This window comes from Copadichromis virginalis, linkage group LG18, assembly GCF_057382275.1.
Source record: "Copadichromis virginalis isolate Kocher_CV1m ecotype Utaka linkage group LG18, C_Virginalis_male_GT1.1, whole genome shotgun sequence".
Lineage (NCBI taxonomy): Eukaryota > Metazoa > Chordata > Actinopteri > Cichliformes > Cichlidae > Copadichromis > Copadichromis virginalis.
Window position 1 is genome coordinate 19,051,704 of NC_140635.1, and position 21,887 is coordinate 19,073,590.

The following is a 21,887-nucleotide window of genomic DNA, read 5'->3' on the forward strand; positions in this document are numbered from 1 at the left end:
CTCTGCATTTCCAATGTGTGAAAGCAGTATAATCGGATTTCAAACATGATTAGTGGAAGCTTGGCAACAGCTCCCCAGATGTTAGAGGAGGGGGAGTGTGGGATATGGGTCATGTTATAAAGGTGAGAAAGTGGTAATTAATTTCTGTGTTTGCATAGGGTACTTTGTAGTTTGTAGGACTTGACTACCTCACGACCGGTCAACATTTAATTAATTACATAAAAATAACAGTGGGGGAGATACTTGAAGGGGCACGGCAGCTCCATTAAAATTCCAGCTATCATAGATTGACATTGACGGATTTCGCATATTGTTTTTCTGTTTTCCTTTCTGCCTTGTTTTGTTCAAGGTTATTTTAACTTTCTCTGGCACTACTTCAGTCTCCTCAGTCTCTGGAGCAGCATAGGCAATTTGAGCCATCTGTGTGTTTAGTGTCTGGCTTTCAGGTACCATCCTCCTTTGTTTCAAATCTCATTCATTACAGCCGAGGGAGGATGGCAGATCCATTATGGAAGCTGCTCTATCTCTGTGGGTGTATTTTATCAGGACATAAGAAGACGTCTGCCATTTAAAGCAAACCAGAACTCGTAGTGTGTTTCCTTATCATGCTTATATTCTGAAATCACCATGTTAGTGTTTGCCAATGAATGCTATTAACCCATAAAATAAATACATGTAATTGCAAAGGAACATCTTGACAAAAGTGTAAGAATCACTTGCTCTTTTTTATATCCTGAAGGGAATGTACCGCATTTTTCTGGCATGCATTAATTGGTCTTTTCAGTTCCCAGATCCTGGTTCTGCCAGAGGTTTCTTCCTGTTAAAATAGAGTTTTTCCTTCCAACTGTTGCCAAGTGCTTGTTCATAATGGGTTATCTGGTTGTTTTTCTGTGTTATTGTAGTATCTTTACCTTACAATATAAAACACCTTGAAGTGACTCTTGTTGTGATTTGTTGCTATATAAACTAAACTGAATCAAATTCATTTGTTCTAACCACAGTTGTCCGCCTGATGCTTGTGTCTGAGGTAGAGTCAGGTCACTAAAGTCATCAGGAGTCTAAAATGCAAGAATCTCTGTACAAACCGTCTCTGCATAATGTAAAGTGACTGTTGAAAAACTTCTGTGGCATTCAAACTTCAAGCTTTACCGTCCACAGAGCCGTGCGCTGGCAGGGCTAAAAATGTACGTGCTCATACTTGACCGCATACATGTGATCACTAAATCATTTGCTTTTGCCAGGTGCAGGAAGGCGCTGTCCCTCCAGTCATGTCCAAGGATTTAAAGGAAATAGCATTTCCACCACGAAACATGGACAGCCAGCTGAAACGCATGAAGAGAGACTGGGTCATCCCCCCAATCAATGTCCCAGAGAACTCACGAGGCCCATTCCCACAAGAGCTTGTCCGGGTAATGTACTTCACACAAGCACATGCATGTCCGCACACACGCACACACACACACACACACACACACACACACACACACAAACCAAAAAAAGCCCTTTGCTTTATATGACAACCTTGCAGGCTCGTCCTTACCCTGGGCCTTCACTCAAAGGGTTAGAGGCAGGAGATTTGTGCCTTGAACAAAATGCTTCATATTTACAGCACTTTGCTAAAGGTTAGGGTTTTTTTCCCCCCACTGTATTATTTATCTTTTGTTTCAGGGAGCAGTCGGTGCCAGTATAACCTGGCATTATTTAGAAGCAGGGAGAAATCTGAAGTGCTCACGAGCATAATTGCTCTTCGGTTGACTGCTGAGATATTACACTCCTTTTTTCATGGCTCAAGGACAGACACAACCCAATTCATTTACACCAATTCTCTAGTCAGGGCTAGGTGTGGGTGGCTGACAGAGGACACGGAAAGCTTGAGACAGCTAAGAAGTAGATCCTTTCAGCATATTAAGCTTACTTTCTTACAGAGTGTTAAGTACTGTACATTCTCTAAGTATGATTTATTTTTAATCCGGCCATATTTGATGGGATGTTTATTGGCTTTAGTGGGTGATATCAGGAAGAGGAAAAGCTCAGTTTGCTCAGAACGGATCAAGAGTGTAGGAGCTGGGGTCTCAGCTTACATGGCAAGCAGGATAGACAGCCAAGAGAGAATTTCAATACGTGTATATGTAGACACTCATTTTATATGTACTATTGTATTCACATAACAACCTATTTTTAAACCAATATTGTGATTGCTGTTGAAATCATTGATTAGTACTAGAAATAATTAGCAATTCAGGGATTATTGGGTGGGTTTCATTCATTCATATATATATATATATATATATATATATATATATATATATATATATATATATATATATATATATGTGTATGTGTATGTGTATGTATATGTGTATGTGTATGTATATGTGTATGTGTATGTGTATATATATATGTGTATGTGTATATATATGTGTATGTGTATATATATATGTGTATGTATATATGTGTATGTGTATGTATATATGTGTATGTGTATGTATATATGTGTATGTGTGTATATATATATGTGTATGTGTGTATATATATATGTGTATGTGTGTATATATATATGTGTATGTGTGTGTATATATATATGTGTATGTGTATATATGTGTATGTGTATATATGTATGTATATGTGTATGTGTATATATGTATGTGTGTGTATATATGTATGTATATATATATGTATATATATGTGTATATATATGTATATGTATGTGTGTGTGTCCTATCATTAACAAATCTTTATACCAACAGATCCGATCAGATCATGATAAAAACCGATCCCTGCGATACAGCGTGACAGGCCCGGGTGCTGACCAGCCTCCCACTGGAATCTTCATCATCGACCCAATTTCCGGAGAGCTGTCTGTCAACAAGCCCCTTGATCGGGAGCACATCTCCAGCTTCCACGTGAGTCATGTAAAATAGTTAGAAACAAAGGCCCTCTTCAATAATTCCTTGTGATTTGAAAAGGTTTTTTCCATTCTGGATTATAAAGAGAAATGTTCTGTGGTAGTGCTGTACGTGCCTGCCAATTGGCATGTGCTCAAGAGTCATGTGTAGCCTTAACAATCTCAGATTCCATAAAGACTGGGGGTCTCCCAGGAAATCTGACTTATCCGTCTGAGAATTTCAAGGATTTTGAATAAATTGTATGTGTGTTAGATATATCACAATGAGCTGCGATGCTGCTGTATTAGTGGTTTTTCCATTCCATTAAGTTTGACTTAAATAATGTGCTTGAAAGCAATATGGTAGAAAATCATAAAGGTTGTAGTTTAAATGAAATCATAGCCTTTGACATATTCGTCTTGTAAAGTCTAATCAACTGGCCTTGGAAGGTCACAAAGTCACAGATGTCTATGCTTGTTCAATTTAAGCTATATGTCCGTAATTCTTTTGTAGTTTTTGCAATTTCCTCTATTAATGTTGCTGTCTGCACTTGACACTGTAACATGAAGTCCACTGAATATTTTGCAATTCAAGCACCAGGTATAAGAATCACACAGCAACTTGTGGTAAAAGACTAGTATAATAGATGATGCTATTCTGCTGCTGCACTCGATACATAACATCACCTGAAAGAAAACCGACAAAATCATTAAGATTTTAGTTATCCTCTCCTTTGTAGTGTCAGTGTGCGTGTATGTGTTCTGTTGTAATAATGTGTCAGTTAAGTTGATTTGGCTTCATTTTATATACCATTTCTACCCGTGTGAGTTTCTTCATTACAAGTTGGTGAACTTTATCTTCATTCATTTGATGGGAATTATCACAGTGAGTTAAGAAGTAGTATCTGTCAATCTGTTTAGAGAGCTTGGATCTAATAGAGTAACTATATTTGCTGCCACAGATATAACTCTGAATTTATCATTTGTTTTTATACTTTTATGCTATAAAAGTATGACAACTCATGTATGAGTGAATTTAAATCCCATGTTAGGCATGAAGCATACATTATGTTGGACAAAGTAGACTTGAACGACAAAAAGATGCAGTGAATCAGATTTAGTCTTATAAAACAAATGGGCTTCCATGTTAGGCAGCAGTATAACTATGATAAATGATGAATATGGTAAATATGATATGAGTTAAACCAGAATGTATTTGTCTCGCGAGACATCCATGAAACAGCTGTGGCATTTCATTTGAATAAATATAGTCGTCCTTTATCTTTTGCTATACATGCATAGCTGTCTTTACAGCGCGTTGAAAAAGTATTCATACTCTTTGAATTTCTCCATGTTTTGTTATGTCACAGCCACAAACATAAATGAATTTTATTGGGATTTTATGTGATGGACCGACACAAAGAAGGGTATAATTGTAAAGTAGAAGAAAAATATGCATCTTTTTTATAAAGAAACATCTGAAAAGTGTCCCGTGCGTTTGTATTCAGCTCACTTGTGTCAGTACTTTTTTGAACCTTTTGCTGCAATTACAGTTGCAAGTCTTTCGGGGTTTGTGTCTACTAGCTTTGCACATCGACAGACTGCAATTTCTGCCCATTCTTCTTTGCAAAATATGGTAAATGGTAAATGGCCTGTATTTATATAGCGCTTTACTAGTCCCTAAGGACCCCAAAGCGCTTTACATATCCAGTCATCCACCCATTCACACACACATTCACACACTGGTGATGGCAAGCTACATTGTAGCCACAGCCACCCTGGGGCGCACTGACAGAGGCGAGGCTGCCGGACACTGGCGCCACCGGGCCCTCTGACCATAGCTCTAGCTCAGTCAGATTGAGTGTCTGTGAACACCAATATTAAAGTCTTTCCACAGATTCTCAATAGGATTTAGGTCTGGACTTCAAATGGGCCATTCTAATGCATGAATAGGCTTGGACCTAATCCATTTCATTGTAGCTCTGGCTGTATGTTTAGGGTCGTTGTCGCTGTTGGAAGGTGAACCTCCGCCCAGTCTCAAGAATGTTGCAGCCTCAAACAGGTTTCCTTCCAGGATTGCCCAGTATTTAGCTCCATCCACTTTCCCATGATCTCTCGCCAACTTCCCAACAACATGATGATGTTGCCACCACTATGTTTCATAATTTTTTTCAGATGATAGATTGAAAAGTGGTCTGTGAGATACTGAAAACCCAAAATATGTTTTCATAATACAACCCTGCTTTAAACTTCTCCACAACTTTATCGCTGACATGTCTGGTATGTTTCCTGGTTTTCATGATGCTTTTTTTTGTTCACTAATGCTCTCCGAGGCTCTCTGGCCTCTCTTCTGTGGAACCAGCTCCCAGTTTGGATTCGATAGAAAGACACCCTCTCTACTTTTAGGATTAGACTTAAACTTTCCTTCTAGATAAGGCTTATAGTTATGCCTGGATCAGGTGACCCCGAATCCTCCCTTAGTTATACTGTAACAGGGCCTGGTCTTTTGCAGATGGCTCTCTGATCCTGCTTCCTGGAAAAGAGAGTTTTTCCTTCCCACTGTTGCCAAGTGTTTGTTCATAGGAGGTTATTTTAAGGTTGTCTCTGTATTATTGTTGGGTCTTTACCTTAAAAGATAAAGCACTTTGAGGCACATGATGTTTGTTTTGGACCTATATAAATACATTTGAATTAGCAAACCTCTGAAGCCTTCACAGAACAGCTGTATTTATAATGAAGTTAAAGTACACATAGGTGGACTATCCAAGTAAAGGAGGCTGAAAACAAATGCACGCCACACTTTATGTGGCTATCACATATAATCTCTGTTAAAATATGTTGTTGTAACGTGGCAAAACGTGGAAAAGTACTCCAAATACTTTTTCAAGGCACTGTATATGAGCAGTAACCCGCACACAAGTTGGTATAAGACTAATTCTTGTAATGGCTTTAACACAAAGTTTGATAGGTGAGACTGAGTAAGTGCTTTGTGGTTTAAGCCCATATGTTGTTTATGTGTATGAGAACATCCTTTACTTGAACAGTGCTTATAGTACAGATGTGTTTGTATTTTCCTCCAGCTAAGAGCTCATGCAGTAGACCTGAATGGAAACCAAGTTGAAAACCCTATTGATATTGTGATCAATGTGATCGACATGAATGACAACAGACCCGAGTTCACCCATCAGATCTGGAATGGCACCGTTCCAGAGGGTTCCAAGCCAGGTAATAAAGTGTATTCTCTACCACTGTGTTTGCAGATTAAAGAGTATTGATGGCATTTCTGGGGTGGCCACTGTGTTATCACTTTGTCTAGCGATCAGCTGTATTATAAGAAAACAAAAGCATTAAGGATGTATTACAGCAGAGCTATAATTCAGGTTGTGTTCAGCGTAGCGGCATTCGCTGAACTTCTAATGTATTTTGATTGCCAATTAGAGCGGTGACGTGAAAATATCGACACCCTGTCTCGTTCTTTCTATCCCTTAGGATCATTTGTTATGACAGTGACGGCTGTTGACAAAGATGACCCCAAAACAGCCAATGGGATGCTACGTTACAAGATCTTGTCTCAGAATCCCGAGAGTCCAACCTCCAATATGTTCACCATCAACAACAAAACCGGAGGCATCATTACAGTAGCAGCAGGCCTGGACAGAGAGGTATTTGACACTTTTCTTTCCTTGGTACTTGTTTAATCTGCTCAAATACTGTTACTACCTTACTCTGACTGTAAAAATTGTGTTTAAGAAGGTTGATTTAATAGGCATACTGCACCTGCATTTAAGTGACACCTTCATTAGCAAGGCCATCCGTTATATTCCATGTTCTTCATCTTCTTACTCTGGAGATATATCAGTGCATTTGAGGTTTATGTTTCGATTCCTTTTTAAAGGAATGCCAAAGCTGCTTAAACATATATCAAGGCTGTCTGAGAGCTAACAAGCCAACGGGAATATTTCTTATTTAGAATTAAAAGAGAAGTAGAACTGGACTTTCTTCATTTTCACCTTCTCTGTGTTTTTCTTTTCTTTGTTTTTTTCTTCTGTCTTTTTTCTAGCCTACGAGCTGTACTTTCATCTTATTTTTCCATCTCTGGAATTGCAGGGATCTATCTCATAATAAATAAAGTAATATATACAGCTAGTTGCCAGTTGGTTCAATTCTAGTGAGGGCAATCTGGCTGAGGTGGCTGCTCAATCACTTCCGCCCTGGGGGCCACCATTTTATGTCCGCCAGTTGCCACCATGAAAGTAATTTGGCCGACTCTCATTACCTAGCAACTGGTCCATCACCTGAGTGGTTTTTAATGTGAAAGGAGTCATTTGTTAGCTTCATGATACTGTCCAGAGCAGAGATGTACTTTTCGCACGCGCACACAGAGACACACAAACAAATTCAGAGTACCTCACAGGAAATAAACCAGATTAATATAAAAAACCCACCATCAGTCACGATAATTATGAAGCTAGCCTGTTCAGTTTGGTTTCACTTTATTTGGACACATTAATACTGATTTACAGTGTGCTGCCTTCTTAATAGGGAGCCTCAATCAATTCAATAGTCTTAAGAATGGATCCTGTTTTTATGAAGCTTCAAATAGAGATTTTTTGATGATGCCATTGGGAGTGATGCTAATTCAGCCTCTTTTTCCTTTCCCTTTAGAAAGTGCCACAGTACACACTGATAATCCAGGCCAGTGACATGGAGGGCAATCCCATGTATGGCCTCTCTAACACGGCCACGGCTGTCATCAGAGTCACTGACATTAACGACAACCCGCCAGAGTTTACTGCTGAGACGGTAAGAAACAAGCTCATATCGGAGATGTCAGCACAGCAATCTTAGCGTAAAAGAGGCACCACAAGGACTCCTGTTTCACCCCAATGTAGATATATGCACTCAGCTATCGGTTCTGCTCACTTACCTAGTTCTGCTTGCCCTGCATTTCTGAAGCCATACACAGATATACAAGTTACCAGCCATGCGTAAAGTGTTATATCCCCCTCCAAATGTTGACACATGCAAGTACAGGGGATGCCTGCCCGAGTGAAAGAGGCACTTGCTGTGCCTGCGAATCACTGAAATTTGTAATGCTACTGTTGTGCTATCGGGGGAGCACGGGGAATGAGATGACCATGACGACATGATAAGTTACCTTAGATATCTATTTACCCAAGATCGGTCCTGCTGTGCCGTGTGAGACAAGGCTCAGTGTATTTTTCGCTGCCACAGCAGTATCACTAACAGCTCGCTGCTCTCTGTGTTCATGGTTTATTCATGCAGTTTTTCGGCGAGGTGCCTGAAAACCGCGTGAATGTCATTGTGGCTAACCTGACAGTGACTGACAAGGACCAGCCCAACACGCCGGCCTGGAATGCTGTCTACAAAATCACCGGGGGCGACCCCACCGGCAGGTTCTCCGTGCCCACTGATCCAACCACTAATGAGGGCTTGGTAACAGTCGTCAAGGTAAAGCCTCCTATTGAAAAAGCTCTTCAAACAGCCTGTAATCCCATGGAAACGCATAGTATATGTATGCATATATGTTTGCAATGATACATGACATGTGGTCTGGCATGAAAAACATGGGTCATGTTTATTTGATTAGGAGATGCATGGATTTAATAGAAGGAAAGTTGCCTCATATGTCATCTCACCTCTTGTCTGTAAAAACCCATTAGCAATCCGCCCTGATTAATTATCTGAAAGTAGAAAAATAATTTTGTGTAAAGCATCTGTAGACGAGTACTGATAAATTGCAGCACCTCTCGGATTTTGTCTTTTTTTTTTTTTTTTTTTTTTTACAAAGGTTAATTTAGTGACAGCAATTTATATTTTGTAAAAGCTTTGTTCCTAACAAATATTGTGCAAAATCAAAATTTTAAAATATAATGAAAGATTTAAATCCTTTTTTTTTTGTTAATTCCGACCACATTTCAAATGGAAAAGATTGGTTGCGCATCTCTTACACCAGCTCTCCTGCTGTTTTGTATCCTTGAGCTGACCATAAAAGGATTTAGTCTCTTTATCTCGTCCCACTGTCCAATGCAAGTGTTCACGATAGCATTTTTCAGGCAAAGACGAAGAAAATGATTTAGTTATTGCTTTCAGATCAGTGACACATAACCACAATTTTCATGTGATTTAGTTTACCCTATATGTTTAAGGTGTGATTCACTCCAATCTCCTTTACTGTTTTTCAGCCTATTGATTATGAAACCAGCAGGACGTATGTGCTGACAGTGGAAGCGAGGAATGAAGTTTCCCTGGCCAAAGGCATCCACACTCCCCGACAGTCCACTGCCACCGTCTCCATCAGAGTGATAGATGTCAATGAGAGTCCTTACTTTGAGCCCAACCCCAAATTCGTTAGGCTTGAAGAGGGAATGATGCCACAGTCAACACTGACCACTTTCAGTGCACAGGATCCTGATCGCTTCATGCAGCAAACCATCAGGTACATTTTACAGTAAAAAGTAAAAAGGAGAGTCTGATTGAAACTTTACACCTCTTCAAAAGATTCGAGTCCACCTTTCAGATGTGGAAATTTGGAAGAATTCCTCTAATCTTTAAAGTTAGCCCAATTTCCTCGAATGTGTTCTCCCCCTTTTCAAGTACATCACATCCAGCTTCTAATATGAATAATGCTATTGAGCATGTGAAAAATATGGAGTAATATGGTAGGTTAAGGTGACAGCTATTCTCTCCATTAGGCCTGTTAAGATAACACTTAGCAGCCAGCAGCAGTCTCCATCTCATTCTTCAGCCTTATTTTTTTTCCTTTTCATCACAGCTATTTGGCAGTGGAAGTATTTATCTGCTTGAAAACAGTCCATGAGAAATGAGCTAGCTTTGTAATTCCACGGCTTGTCCTACAAATTAGTTTGAGCTACTGAGTTTGGTTTCCCCCGTGAGGCTGCTCTCCAAAGTTAGAATAATTATGTAAAAATTCATGGTCTAAAATATTTATTCCGTGTAAACTAATAAAGACAAAAAGAATAAAATGCCAAGCTGGAAACAGACTTTTTTTTCCAGCAGAATACAAAATTAAACCTTTGAGACATTCTCGATGCTTTTATCAGAGAACTCGGTAAATAACGCCTGGCTTGAAATAACGAGTCACTGTGTGAATCTCTTTGTATTTCTCTTCAGGTACTCCAAACTCTCAGATCCAGCCAACTGGTTAAGGATCGACACAAACACCGGCCGGATCACAACGATTGCCATTTTGGACCGAGAATCACCTTACGTGAAGAACAATCTGTACAATGCAACATTCCTGGCTACTGACAATGGTACGTATCTATCTAGATGGATGCAGTAAGAGCTAATACTCACTTCTCTAAAGGAAGCCTAGCTGTCTAGTGTAGCCTACCTCTCAAAGGTCTATCTTCCACCTTGCATCACTTTGACTACCTCTGTGATGTGTTTCACCTGAAGCCAGTGCACAAGTGCAACGCATCTGCTGAAAAAAAAATCTATCTTGGTTAAAGCCACAAAGACATTCTCAATTCTCGAAGGTCAACCTTAAACCAGGCACTTGGCACATCTGAAACGCCGAGCACCTTATTGGGGGGTTAATGTGCTAGCAATCCCAGAGCATGTGGATGTATTCACCTCGTCTCTGAACTGGCGGGATTTACCTCTGTTCAGGTTTACCCTGTTCTACGGAGCATAGCTTAGGCCAATAGGCTTAAAAACTCCACCAATAAAGAGGTTTCTCAGCATTAATGGGTCAGGATTGGATGACTAGCTCCTTTGAGCGTGGCCTGAATGGTAAAAAAGCCTCTTAGCTGAGTGAATACATAGAGGAGCCTGAGAGGAGCGACAGTGGGCTCTGTTTGTCTGCTTTAGTATTCCCGACCCGTGCCCTTCGTCAGGAAGACGTTCTTCAGACACACATACAAACATACACACTCAGAGACACACACACACACACACACACACTAAATGTTCTGATATCCAAGTGTTTCGGCCCATCTCCCCACATAAGATTAAATTCTCAGATCAGTATTCATTTTGTGCGGATCTTCCTCCACTAGAGCAAAAAGCTTTTTAGAGTGAAACCCAAAGTTTAAACTTCATGCTTTACTTTTCTATGTCCACTGTATAATAACTGCGAAATGAGAGATGGCATTTCAATAGCAAGTATTGCTTTCCATATGTGAATTTTGGGAAATCTTACGTCTCGTAAAAAGTTGATGTTAACTATATGTGTGTTTTTTATTTTACACAGGTATACCGCCAGCAAGTGGCACAGGAACTCTCCAAATCTTCCTACTGGATATCAATGACAATGCGCCCCGGGTGTCCCCTCAGGAGGTGGAAATATGTGAAAAGCCAGACCCGAATGCCATCAACATCACTGCATTTGATGGAGACCTGAGCCCAAATGCTGGGCCATTCGCCTTTGAGTTAGCCAACAGGCCCGTTGATGTTCGGAGAAACTGGACCATAACAAGAATCAGCGGTAAGATGCAGACTATGATTTCACCGTGCTGCTCAGGCGCTCGAGCCCTGGGCTAATTTAGTAAAACTAACCTTCGTTTTGCTGTTCCCCTGATAGCGTGTGACAGAAGGCAATTCGGCTGTTTTGCGCTTGCGTGCCCACGTTTGTGTTTGTTGATGTAAAAGAAAAGTAAAAAGTGGCATTTGATGATTAATTAGAAAACTCCAAAGTCTCAAATCATACAGTATTTATAGCATTCACATCTGTTATCCTCCAAAGCACATGTGAAATTTGTGTATTAGTTACACGCTGTAGAAATCACACAGCCAGATCTGACAATGAAACAATATATTAACCTTACTCAGCAGTCACTAATTGTTTATGCTAATTTACAACAAAACACGAGTGTAGGAACTCATCTGTTGTTTGTTAGCTACTAGATGGTGCGAGTTGAAACGCAGTGAATATATCTTAATAGGATAATGGCATTTGGATTATCGCAGCTGGGAATTTAGCCTAAGCAGCATTATCAAAACGCATTCAGTAGATTTATAAGCTCCAAATCCAAATCAGGACCATGTTTTGGATTAGATATGCTGATGCAACTTCCAGGTAGGAATTTATGTTGCATATTTGTGGTAATAGGAGTGTAATCACGCTGCGAACATAGTCTACACAAACAAGCATTCAGAGTTTAGACTTAATCCCCTATGAAAGGCTTCCTGTCTCTTTTATATTTAAACAGCCTGAGTTATTTAATCTTTAGACTCACCACTCGAAATGTGTTTCCTCTAACAAGGTGCTAAGACAGCTCTTTTCTCCTGTCCGTCTCTCAGGTGACTATGCTCAGGTGAGCCTGAAGATTGGCTTCCTTGAAAGTGGTATCTATGAGATCCCCATCATAATCACGGACTCAGGCAACCTGCCCATGTCTAACACCTCCTACCTGCGGATTAAAGTGTGCCAGTGCGACATGAACGGAGACTGCACTGACCAGCAGCACATCATGGCTGCCGGCCTAGGCACAGGCGCCATCATCTCCATTCTGCTCTGCATCATCATCCTCCTCAGTGAGTGTCTCAGTGGCTCTCTCAAACAGCACACCACGGGAACGCACACGGGGATTATAAAGACAGCTAAACATTATCCGAGATATCACTAGATTACCGCAGGATTAACAAAAAGATAGCCTTGATCAGGCCCACGTCCAAGCTCTAAAACACTGGATCCGATTACATTTGAATGAAAATATGCAGGTTATTATTTTTCATTGTATGAGAGCTGCTTTTCTTTCTGCCTATTAGTTCTCGTGCTGATGTTTGTGGTGTGGATGAAGCGTCGTGATAAAGAACGTCAGGCTAAGCAGCTCCTTATCGATCCTGAGGATGACGTGAGAGACAACATCCTGAAGTATGATGAAGAAGGTGGAGGAGAAGAGGATCAGGTAAGAATCATAACAGTTTGGGTGCACCTCTAAAGAATCAGAAAATCTGCTGTTCTCAATAGAATAGGTAACAACAGATGTTAATTACTGATTGTGAATTGTATCTACTGAAAATACCACAGACAACACAGGTATTTAACAAAGTATTTTTTGCACCAAGAAAGTCATTCCCAAAGAGCTAGTGTCCAAAAACTTGGCATATTTCGCCACGATGTGCACTGTGCCCTAAAAAGAACTGAGGAAACTGAAGTAGTTCGCCTAAAAAACAATCCGTATCCATCAGGCAAACAAAGGCTGAGTGATGCAAACTTACACAAGTACTATAATCAAAATTAACAGAAAGTCTTATGGTGTGAAATCTTTAGTTCAAATTGTTGTCAGTATGTTCAGAGAAGATCAGGACAGAAGTACGGCACGAGAGTCTACAGCCAACTGTAAAACACGGTGGAGGCTCTGTCATGGTTTGGGTCTGCTCTCACTGTCAAACTTCATGGAATTATGAACGCAGCAAAGTACAATCAGATTTTATCTACCATGCAGTATCATCTGCAAAGCATTTAATTGCAACATGGAAATGTTTCAGCATGACAAAGACCCCAAATAAAAGTATACCTGAATAGAAAAACACATGATAGACCACCGTCAATCAGCTTTCAGTGTCCTTCAAGAAGCCTGGAGAACTATTCCTGAAGACTGCTTAGGAAAGCTTGCCAGGGAGAGTTCAGGTGTGTCAAAGAGTAAAGGTGATTGTACCATATATCGACTATCTAGTTGGTTATAATTATAGAGACTCTGTTTTTGATTTTTGCACATTACTGTATGTCTTGATGTCTATATCAATTAGGCATTAATAAAGAAAGTAACAGAGAAATACTTTACAAATTCAAAGTTTCTGGTTTTTTTGGGGGTTTTTTTTTATTTGGACTGTGTCAGCATAGTTTAGTATAGGGAGATATGAAACAAGAAAACATCTCAGGGGCAGTTAATAAACCAGATTTTAATGGTCCTAAATAACTGTAATTCTTTGATGTATCCAAAAAGTATCAAAATTCCACAACAGCACATTTTTAAGTTAATAATAATGACAATAATGCTCAGATTTCTAAAATTCTTTTTGCATTGTAACATGTTTATATGTTTATCCAAACAACTTTTTGTTCTTTTTCTTTCTTTTCTTGTTTTGTGGAGAACCTTTGTGTTATTGCAGCTTAGGAGTCTATTCACACTGCAGAGAAATGCCATGCTATACACATCATCTAGCTGTACAGTGTGTGGTCTTTGTTGGTGTGGAATATTCAGGTCATATTTATGCAGCACGGAAGCAATTTCTGCATAGCTGAAGCTACAGAGGACATAAAGGACCACCTAGATTCTTTTGCAAGCATGCATAGACTTACAATGCTTCATTCTAGCATGAGGTCTGCTCATTGTGCCGCTTTAGGATACACTTCAGCAATTCACAATGAATTGTAAGACGTAAATTGGACGTTTTTTTTCTAGGAGGGAGCTGGAAATCGAAAGCTCGAATCAATAAGGCAAACACATTTTGATCCAATTGGTTCCAGAAATATTGGGAATGTCTCTCAACTGGAACTGCTCTCTGCTTCGCAACACCAACACAACAGACATGCATTGCCACAGGCATCGGGAGAGTCACATCTCTGTATCATCCCGCACTGATCAGGCTCACACACAGGCACAAATTCAATTGTCCTAATAACCCCTTGTTAGCAAAATGGAATCATTTCATAAAAAAAAGGCAGTAATATACCAAATGGGCTATTTTCTTGCTGCTTGCTGAAGTGCTTTGGTGGCTTAGATATAGCAGAAATGTGCGGGAGACCCCAGCCTGACCCAGAGCAGGAGCAAATTAGCCTGGGAGACTTGTAATTGGTAAGCTGATGTCATTTAGAGACAGACATCTGCTGTGGCACAATAATGAAGCCCTGTCTAAGGTAACAATACGACTGGAAAGCCATTACACATCTGCCAGTGATTAGACAGGAGGGACTGAACCACTTGTGTATTCGCGTCCTCACTTTCCAGCACAAAATGCACAAACTTGCGGCCCAAAACATGTTGAAAAGGAAACAGCCACATGATATAACACCCTTCAAAGGCAAACGAGCGGGTGCAGCAATTTATTGAGGGAAAACAAGCTTCCATTTTGAGTGGTGCTGAGAAGGGCAGGGAGCCAGGAGAAAATGGTCTTGTCTGTGGAATCGGCGAAGTCAGTGTTGGGTAAAAAATAGACCTGACTTTCCCAGCAACGTGGACTTTATAATGCCCACCTCTGTTCTCCCTATCTCCCGCTGGGGAGGAAATTGAAGTGTCAGACCATTGGGTGCGCTCAGAGTATATGATTTTAGTTGTTGCTGCCATTGCCCTGGTTTTGTATTGCTCTGTGAAGTACGCATTTCATCAAAGGCAGACAGCTGATCAGGCACCCACTCAGCACACATTGAAAAAAGTAATAATAAGGAAATAATGACAGATGGACAGGCAGTTGCGGACAGGTTTGCAAGTTAAAAAAAAATGGGAGAGAAAGAGCCATCTGCTTCCATAAGTGACCTCAGGAAAATTTCCTTCACCTTAACCTAACCCAGTGTGGCTTTGAAGGCATGCTTTGGAAAAACCCGAAAGGTTTTGATTTATTTTTCAATAAATGAAACAAATTAACCACCTGTTACACAGATAAGAAGACATTCTGCACATCAGAGGAACTATGACTTAACTTCAAGGAGAACTCCAAATTTATTAGAAAATAGCGCTTGCTTTTTTGCACCTTTGGTCATTATTTAAATTTTTCATAACCCTGAGCAAAAGGAAATAATTACTGAACTACATCTACAGCTTTCAAATAGTTTAAAATTTTTGGATTTCTTTTTTTTTTTTTTTTTACTCTTGTTTTATTAATATTGCTGTATATAAGAAAAGGAAAACTATGCTCAGATCTGCACAGTAAGAAGTAACCTCAGCGAAGATGGGGAGCTGCTAACAAGCAGACCTATTTCTAGTCTTTATGCTGAGCTAATGATAAGCTTATAATTGCAAGGACATGAGAATGGTAGTAATCTGTCGACCAAATGTATCACAGTAAAACAGGACGACAAAATAATCCTCTAACAGGCACCTTGCATTTGAAAGCATGTTTATATATATATATATATATATATATATATATATGGGGTGTATGATGCTTAACAATGTTTAGTCTTCTTTGAATGTGGGTCATGAACGCCGGTGGCAAATATTTCATCAGGCCAGCGTATGTGTGAAAAGTCTGATCCCTGAAGGGGGCTGGTGTATCATTAGACCTTCCTGCATAGTTAAGCCATTATATGGCTCCATTGCAATTCCTGTCACTTGTTCCTGACCCTTCTGGAGCACGACCTTAGACAAGGTGAAATGGGAGTTGGACTGAAATGAGCCAAAGATGATGGATACCTTTTTCGTGTGGCATGTGACTGTTATTATACCCCATTCACCAACAGAGCTTTTGTTATTGGGTATTAAATCAAATAGCAAAAAAATGTCTGGAGTAAAGTACTTGTAAACTGACTTCTTGCTTGGTTGTGTTTTTTCTATTCAGGATGTTGGTGCTTCATTTGAGGATTTGTTGTAAAATTGTTTCAAGAATATCTGCACGTTTTTTCCACTCTTTCGAGTGTCTGTGTGTAGGTACGTGTGCAACTGAGCAAAGACAATTTTGAAGGGGCATATTAGAGATGGATGGATTACGAAAATCTCTTAAAGAGAGACAATCCATCATGCACGCTTATTAGGCACACACTCTGATTCTCAAATGGCATTTTCTCTATCATATCTGCTGTCACCCTGATACCATTCAGTCATTCAGCTCAGCTGGGTTGTTCTTCACCACAGCCTCTTTCTCGCTCTTAACTCTTTTTTTCTCTTCACCCTTTTTTTCCTCCTTCTTCCTTGCCCATGACTTTGCGCAAACTGCGAGCCATTCAGGTTGCCTTGGTAATGTTAATAGGATTAGAAATGGCTTATGCATATCCACCATCCCGTGTCTGGGCATTGATTAGAGCAAAACAGTCGCCTGCACATCCTTCCTGCAGCACACCGCCCAAGTACAAACACTCTGCAGCGTATGATGTGGTCCTCAGCTTGGCCCCCCCTCAGCGCTGGCGCTTTTTTATGTGTCAAATTGTCCCTGGGCTTGTACTTCACAGACAAGAAGATTAAAGTTTCCCTCGTGTTCCCTCAACTCTTCTCGCTGGATTCTAACTTTAAAATCTCCCCTCCACTGAGCTGAACTACTTCTTCCTACTTACAGCACAGGATGTGCTTACCTATTTAAATAATCATACTCAGTTTGGGGTCTTGCCACGGTGCTTAGCTAAGTCCCTTCTGTCTGTATTCCCCAGGATTATGACCTGAGTCAGCTCCAGCAGCCGGACACGATAGAGCCCGATGCCATCAAGCCGGTGGGAATCCGCCGTCTAGACGAGAGGCCCCTCCACCCTGAGCCACAGTACCCAATGAGGTCAGCAGCACCCCACCCCGGAGACATCGGAGACTTCATCAATGAGGTAAAAACATCAGCCAGTAATGTTGTTGAAATCTGACATTATTTTGCGGTGAGGTGAAAATCAAATCCAAGGATAAGAGCTGAAATAAAAGGATCAGAGGTCTTGCAAAGCTTGAATTTCATTTCCAAGCTGACTGGTTTTCTTATAATAAACTTGTGTCTAAATAAACAATTTGGCTCATATGACTGAGCATCAAGGAGTTGCTCGCTCCCTTGTAGTTGACAGAGAAGTACTTTAAATTGAATCAGTCGTTATGAGAATTGTTTTCATCTTTTCCCAGCAGAAAGTTGAAACATTTTTCATTTCAGAAATATCCACTCAAACATGTATAAAGCCCAAAAAGTACATGATGCTAACTCACTTGGATATAATTGTTTTTCTCCTCATTTTCTGCCAAAGTAGTTATAGATGTGTCAGGATATAGAAATAGGAGATGCGAGAAGCAATACATTGGCTTTCTATTGCAGTGAACTGCTCGGCGTGCCCTCGTTTGCCTCAGGCCATCATTGACTCCAGCATGAAGGGAGAATGTAAAATGAAAAGAGCAGTCATATATTTTTCACAAGCTCCAACAGACAAGAGTTTCACAGCATTACAAATGGAGTTCTCCCCTAGTTTTTGGATGGTGCCCATGTTTTTAGATTAGAGCTAGCTCTCTCTGCTCTGCCCCCGAACATCTATCTCTCAGATCCCTTTACTCAGGCACCTCTTATTTTAATCTCACCGTGAGCCATGTTACTTGTCGTAACAGCTAATATGTGATGAAATGTAATAGTCTGTGCTGTCCCGCGAGTAACAGCCTGACAGTTTAAACCATTCTTGATCACTTTTTTTTAAACATATCATTTTATAGTGCTTGCAAGGCCTTTGAGACATTTCCGAGCACCCTGACCTGTTTTTAGTTCCAAATTTGACTGCCACTAAAGCTCAGTCATGGTAGCTTCAGCATGCACATGGAGCTGGAATCCGACCTAACTGATAGGGCTATCTGCCAGAGGAGCAGGGAGACAGCGAGGGCTGGGGAGGGGGAGTGTGTCTGATCTCCATCCTGAATGGTCTCCACATGCCCCAGGAGCTTGTGTCTCCTAATTAAATTAGATGGACAAAAAATAGGAATAGGTTTAGCAGAAGGACTTTAACTTGACAATCTGACAAACAAAGGTCTATTACTGAACTCCTGCTTTGTTCTGACAGAGGGGGAGGGGGTAGTTTAAATACAATAGCACCAACTTCAAATGACCTTTGTTGTCCACAGGTGGGACGTCTCTCCACAGAGGGACGCAAACCTTAAATGATGGCGTTCATTGTTTTACATAGAGCCTGGCGGGGTTAGGTGTGCCTAGAGATTACAGTGGATTGATTGCACATCTCTTTGTTAACCGTGGCACAAAAAAGAGACAGCGAGTTCACCATTTTACTAAGAGTGGTTATTATCTTCGGTGCGGTGTATGACTCAGTTAACAATGAAATTACAGTGAGTTCCGTGATTGACTAACCTTATGAAACTGCCAGTGGGGTTGTGGTTGTAGATGGAGGGGGCTATAACCAGCAGAGCGATTATGGTTGTAATTGTAATGAACGATCCATCTGTCATATTTCCCACAAAATTATCAGCACCACAGCCCTGAGCAAATACTTAACAAAAAGCTAACAAGTGGAAAATAATCGCTAAGTGCCCGGGCACTTTAATTCAGTACATCTTTTTATTTGAGAGCATTTCAGCACTGTAATGGCAGTGCGGAGGAAACTATAAATCTTCGACAAGTTCCCAGCGAGCTGAGGTCTCATTTCTCTGCGTTATGTTGCTCCACTTTATTTTTAATTCATTTATTATTTGTTGGGTGTCCTCAGTTCCAGGGGGTAAAAGGGAGAAACGAAGCCTGGATCCACATGGTTCATGGCCAAAGCGCATCTCAACTCCTAGATTGGCAATCCATCAACTCTCCCAAGTCCCGTTAAGGAAGGAGGCTGGAAATCAATAACAATCCATGAGGACTTTTCACACCGGTGTGAGGATTTCTTGGAATGTCAAACATGATCTTGAAAGTAGAACCGCTCCCACCAGCACTGCGGGCTTCACGATAACACACAGAGACACGTTCTCGCTGGTTTCCACAGTTAGGCGTAGTGTTTAGGCCACATTCAGATATAAAATGTTACAAATATTTTGATCTGATGATAGACGACCATGTGTCGGTGCCAGAGTCGTGCTCCCTGTACAAAGCCAGAGGAGTGTTAGTTGGGGTAAGGGGAGATGGAACTGTCATCTGAGGCTACTGGTCATGCTCAATCTTGGCTTTCGATCAAGCCAGCAGCCTAGAAACATCAGGAGAATCCCAATGAAACAACACAGAGGAAACACACAGGAACAGTAGAGCCTGATTAATCCTTATTTCCTGAGCAAGTGCGGAGGGAGCGACCGACTGTTTTTAGTACAGCCATTTGTGTGCGGTAGTGGGTGGGAGAGAGTTATTTTTACGTGACTCACTCCTCGTTGGAGACGGTGTTTAATCTTCTCATCTAACGTTTTTTTTTTTTTTTGTACAGGGACTCAAGGCAGCAGACAATGACCCCACCGCTCCTCCCTACGACTCCCTGCTAGTGTTCGACTACGAGGGCAGCGGCTCCACAGCTGGCTCCCTAAGCTCCCTCAACTCCTCCAGCAGCGGGGGCGACCAGGACTACGATTACCTCAACGACTGGGGCCCTCGCTTTAGAAAACTGGCAGACATGTACGGTGGAAGTGACGACTAGGACACACAGTCACGCCCTGAAGGATATAAAGATGAGAGAGAAAAAAAATGAAGAAAAGGAAAGATTTCCTGTTGATGGACATGGACAGCTGATATTCCCTGAGAGAGAGAAAGGTAGAACCATGACAGAAAATAAACAAAAAAATAAACATTGATTCAGAATTTTTTTCAAAAAACAACCAACCTAGGCTTATTGTTGTAGTCTACGCATACATATGCTTGTTGAAAGCTTAGGCATAGACTGTGGTCCAGTTACGGAGGAAGTGGGAGGGAACACTGGTGGACTGTCACCATTCAGATTGTTGGTATTGAATGCGCTCAGTTACACTTGAATTTCACAGTACAGAAGCACTGGGATATAATGTGCCTTTTTGTACATTTTTTTGGATCTAAATGATTAGTTTTATGTTCAAGGCTTTAATGGTACTGACTTTTGGAGTGATTTCAAACAAAGTATGTTACACTCTGGTATGCTTCTACATGCTTTTTTTTTTTCTCCTTTGGTTACAAAATGCTCCTGTTTGTTGAGGATTATTTAAATGAACCACAACGATGAAGAAATGAAGGATCATTTGTTAGTTTGGTTGGAAAAGAAAAACAGTTATGAGCAACACTGTACAGTATGCTAGACATCTAGACTTTCTCACTAAAAAAACACAAAAAAATTAAAAAAATTATGCAGCTGGTTGCAAATAAAGGGAGTTATGAATCATACTTTTGTAGCAGCTTTTTGTTCTCTTTTTTTTGAAGTGATGTAGTGTTTTACAAAAACAACAAAAAACTTTTTTGGTCTAATCTATGTACACTTCATTTGCCTTAGTCATCATCTGGTATTTTCAAGTTTTACTTCACTGTAAAAAGATAAGATAATGTGTACATAATGTTTTTTTTTCTTTATCCTTTCTTTTGATGTAGTATATGAAGAAGTGCAAAAAGTTCCAAACTTGTAAATGTATAATTTGAACTACAAATTCAAGTTTTTTGCATGTTTTTATCTTTTCATGACAACAGAAAGGAAAAAAATTGTTGTTTCCCAAATTTATTTACAAAGTGGAAAGAAAAAAAAAATAAAAATCTGGGTGACATTAAATGTGTAGAAGTTAAGAGAGTTTTTTGTAAGAAAAAAAAGAAAAAAAAAACGCACACTTAAAAAAAAAGAAATTAAAGTAGTGATCTTGTCAGCACAACTGTTGAATTTGTACCAAAAAGGGTTGGGGGTGGGGGTGGGATGTTATGCTCGGCACTAATTACGGAATCAGCTTTAAGACTGGACAAAGGTGTTGGACTTAAGCTTTGTGGATAACCATGTGTACTGGAACACAAATTATACATCTCTGACCCCAACCTTCCAAATAAAATGCTAATTTTGGAGCTAAAAACTGCCTCTTCATTTGTTCTTACTGAAACTCAACGTTGTTGCAGAGGCTTAATTAGATTGCGAATTATGTAAGCTATCTCAAAGGACAATAGTGTTAAACAAAAACAAAAATAAATAATAATTCTACAACATTCTGCCAGAAGCAAGAATTAAATCATTTAAATCCTTATTTATTTGTTTCTCGCATATACATATAAAATCAAATCGCTTAAGGCCAATATTAGGCTATAGATGATAAGTTGTGTGGCTGGAAGGGTACACGCTAAACAATAAGCTCATTCTGGAACACTGTGTGTGTCCCTAAAGCAAGTCAAGGTCAAAGGCTCATGGCAAACTCAAATCCATCCAGCACCTCTCTGCCATCAGGGATTTGTACTGTTGAGTACTGTAGGTCAGATTGGACTTGACCTCAAAATG

At 40.2% G+C, this 21,887-nt stretch overlaps 1 protein-coding gene across 1 annotated transcript in view; it reads left to right on the forward strand.

The window, feature by feature from the left end:
* The window catches only part of cdh2 (cadherin 2, type 1, N-cadherin (neuronal)), a 60,200-nt gene extending 39,018 nt beyond the window's left edge, over positions 1 to 21,182 (forward strand). The window contains exons 4-16 of the mRNA XM_085440456.1: positions 1,242 to 1,409; positions 2,748 to 2,903; positions 5,965 to 6,109; positions 6,374 to 6,546; positions 7,550 to 7,687; positions 8,171 to 8,356; positions 9,091 to 9,344; positions 10,040 to 10,182; positions 11,124 to 11,357; positions 12,173 to 12,406; positions 12,641 to 12,780; positions 17,175 to 17,339; positions 19,887 to 21,182. Coding sequence (XP_085296582.1) covers positions 1,242 to 1,409; positions 2,748 to 2,903; positions 5,965 to 6,109; positions 6,374 to 6,546; positions 7,550 to 7,687; positions 8,171 to 8,356; positions 9,091 to 9,344; positions 10,040 to 10,182; positions 11,124 to 11,357; positions 12,173 to 12,406; positions 12,641 to 12,780; positions 17,175 to 17,339; positions 19,887 to 20,093 — 2,343 coding nt within the window. The 3' untranslated portion in view covers positions 20,094 to 21,182. The remainder of the gene's footprint in view (positions 1 to 1,241; positions 1,410 to 2,747; positions 2,904 to 5,964; positions 6,110 to 6,373; positions 6,547 to 7,549; positions 7,688 to 8,170; positions 8,357 to 9,090; positions 9,345 to 10,039; positions 10,183 to 11,123; positions 11,358 to 12,172; positions 12,407 to 12,640; positions 12,781 to 17,174; positions 17,340 to 19,886) is intronic.
* The last annotated feature ends 705 nt before the right edge of the window (positions 21,183 to 21,887 follow it).